The sequence below is a fragment of the Ruditapes philippinarum genome, unplaced genomic scaffold (assembly GCF_026571515.1).
Source record: "Ruditapes philippinarum isolate M1 unplaced genomic scaffold, ASM2657151v2 ctg1955_1_1_1_1, whole genome shotgun sequence".
NCBI lineage: Eukaryota > Metazoa > Mollusca > Bivalvia > Venerida > Veneridae > Ruditapes > Ruditapes philippinarum.
In genome coordinates this window covers 74,325-77,143 of record NW_026863477.1, presented here as the reverse complement: position 1 = coordinate 77,143, position 2,819 = coordinate 74,325, and the positions used below count along the sequence as shown (strand labels likewise).

General features: G+C 29.9%; 1 protein-coding gene across 1 annotated transcript; it reads left to right on the top strand.

Moving 5' to 3' along the window:
- Positions 1–267: 267 nt before the first annotated feature.
- Positions 268–2,471, top strand: LOC132722173 (uncharacterized). Its single transcript, XM_060706616.1, has 2 exons — positions 268–401; positions 1,244–2,471. The coding sequence occupies exon 2, from the start codon at positions 1,245–1,247 to the stop codon at positions 2,469–2,471; it is 1,227 nt and encodes a 408-aa protein (XP_060562599.1). The 5' UTR covers positions 268–401; position 1,244.
- The last annotated feature ends 348 nt before the right edge of the window (positions 2,472–2,819 follow it).

The following is a 2,819-nucleotide window of genomic DNA, read 5'->3' as shown; positions in this document are numbered from 1 at the left end:
TCCAATATAAAAAAAGGAAATGGCCAAAAAAATCTGTATTCTACAATCTTGAGTGATCATGTTTGCTTCAAACATTTTATTAAATACCTTTTTGATCACTGATAAAAATACGGTCATTTATCTTTTCATAATGTTTTCTGTAATGGCTTAAAAATAAAACTACTGTAAGGCTTTTTGTGTCAATTTCTTAAATTTAGAATGCATAGAATCTACATGTGTTAAATTTTTAAAGGGACACAATTCAATAAACTTTAATACCAACAGGAAGAGGAAGTGAGTCATTTCTCCTTCACATTCATTCAAAACCAAAAGAGGATGTTAAAATAGTGTATTTTTGATCAAGATATACCCTGTTAAACAGAAATAAATGTATTTCCTTGACAGAAAATCAAGCATATAAAGTAAGCAAAAATAATTTAAATTACTCATTTATATTAAAATTAGAAAATATAATGATGCATGTAATGTGGGTGCTTGAAGGGGGAACAATGCAGTTTTTTTATAACAACAGGAAGTGGAACTGCATTGTTTTCTCTTCATGCAAAACCAAAAGAGGAAGTGAAATTCCACGTAGCCTATTAAACATAATACAACATTGAAAGTAAGTTAAACAATATTTTTTCCTACACATTTCACATTTGTATTAAAGTTTTAATACATCAATAATACCATACATGTTAAATTTAAGGTAGTGAAATACGAATTAATAACTTCAGTACCTTCCTAGTCAATAAATGCTATATGTAATAAACATAAATATGTGCTGTTAACAAGACATTAAAGACAAAAATACATAATTTTTAAAAATTTTAACTACTGATCCTTTAAAGCCTTGAACAACTATGCAAAGAAATACAGAAAAGTAAGGGACATTATCCAATGTAAATTTGATAATTTATTTAAAGTGAGTTATGTATCTTCGGTAATTTTTGTGACAATTAAGAAGAAAATTTATTTCCATAATTACACGAACAAAATTTTTGATTAGGTAATTTACTGCTGAAATTACATTTCAAAGCAGAAGCAGGAAGATATCAAAGCAAATAAAAAAAGAGGAAAAAAAACAGATTATAAGTCGATATATTCGTCAACTTATTAAATGAAATTTTCTTATATCAACACTATTTATCCTGTCATGTCATATTGTAGGATATAAAGGATGAATAAATAACAAGTAGAATTATTTAATAAAATAAATATAGTGGCTGACTGAAACAATTTTCCGTTCACAAATATATTACAGAATGTTTCAAGAATCTGACTACAGAGAAAACCTGTCATTGATGTTATCAGAGGTTTTACATGACATTGGTGTCAATGAAAGAATGATGATGAGAAGGAAAAGACATTACATGCTGGCAGAGACTATGAGTAATATCACTTACAGGTTAATTGATGAAAATATGACTGAATATTTACTAGGGAGTAAGACAGAAGGTACAACTACTATAGGACTTGATTCAGACTTGGACATACTATTCTGTAACCATGAAGTCAATATAATACAAGACCGGTCAGATTGGGAACATGGCAAGTCAAACTACCTCATGATACAGGATGAGAACACTACCCCTGGATATTGTTTCTTACAACTGCTCCTACCTTATGAACCTCTTCCTGTGACTGTCATTCCTAATGAACAACATATTATTGATAGAAATGAAAGAATATTGTGTAAAAACACAAAAAAAGTACATATACACGGTGTTGTAGATCATGGACCATCCTTGTTCAGTCAAGGACAACATGGATATTGTGATAGAGATCATGTGTTAGCTTTACCATGTAAATCATGGCCTCAATCAGCATTAGGTTGGTTAGATAGACAAGGTATTAGCAGATGGCCAACAATAGAGATGAGAAGATATGCAGCCAGTACTAGGTGTTTTGTTGTTCCAACTGGAAGTAAGGTCAGTGAATATCCTGAATTGGAATGGAGAATATCTACATCACTGGCAGAAAGGTGTTTAATGTTCAATTTAAATATAACACAAATAAGGTGCTATGTGTTGTTGAAAATGATTCTAAAATCTTCCCTTAATCCTGAAGGGACAATTGATATATCAAGTTTCATGTGTAAAACAGTTCTATTACATTGTATAGAAAACACAGAGCCAAGAATATGGAAAAAGAACAATTTATACACATGTTTAACAAATTGTTTATTGAAATTGCACATTTGTGTACAGAATGACAGATGTTCACATTTCATTATCCAAGAAAATAATTTGATGGCAGGGAAATTAACAGCTGAGACAAAACATGAACTTTCAAAAAATATTTGTGATTTTATACAGAATGGAAGACAACAGTTATTTAGGATTGCTATTGATGATCTTGGTCTTAGACTGCAAGTTAAACTGAACATGGTACCACATGGAATATACATTATTCAGAATTCTCCTGAAACGTACAATTTATCTCTTTTAAACAGTGGTTTTTTATACATTGTATCTAATATAAGTAAGTAAGTAAGTAAATTATTTATTATTGTGACATGTGCATAGTCAAATACAAATAACAATCGTATATGTGTACAATTATAGCACCCGGCCCAATGGGCCTATAAGTCACCAATGTAATGATTTCATAATGCATCACATAAAACATAGAATGTAGAAATCATGGTATAAACAAATATAAAGTGTAACCTGATTCTGGTTAATGCTTACAAACAATATTTCAAGGGCTTCAAACGTTTAACGTTCTATATGGAACTTTTTATTATTATCATTGTCATTATTTTTGGATATCACAGTTTTTTGTTTTGTTATGAATAAATTCGGTTTCGCCTACACATAAAGGCAGCAACAATATAT

Coding starts and splice junctions, on each gene's coding strand:
- LOC132722173 (XM_060706616.1), top strand. CDS start 1,245: ATGTTTCAAGAATCTGACTACAGAGAAAACCTGTCATTGATGTTATCA.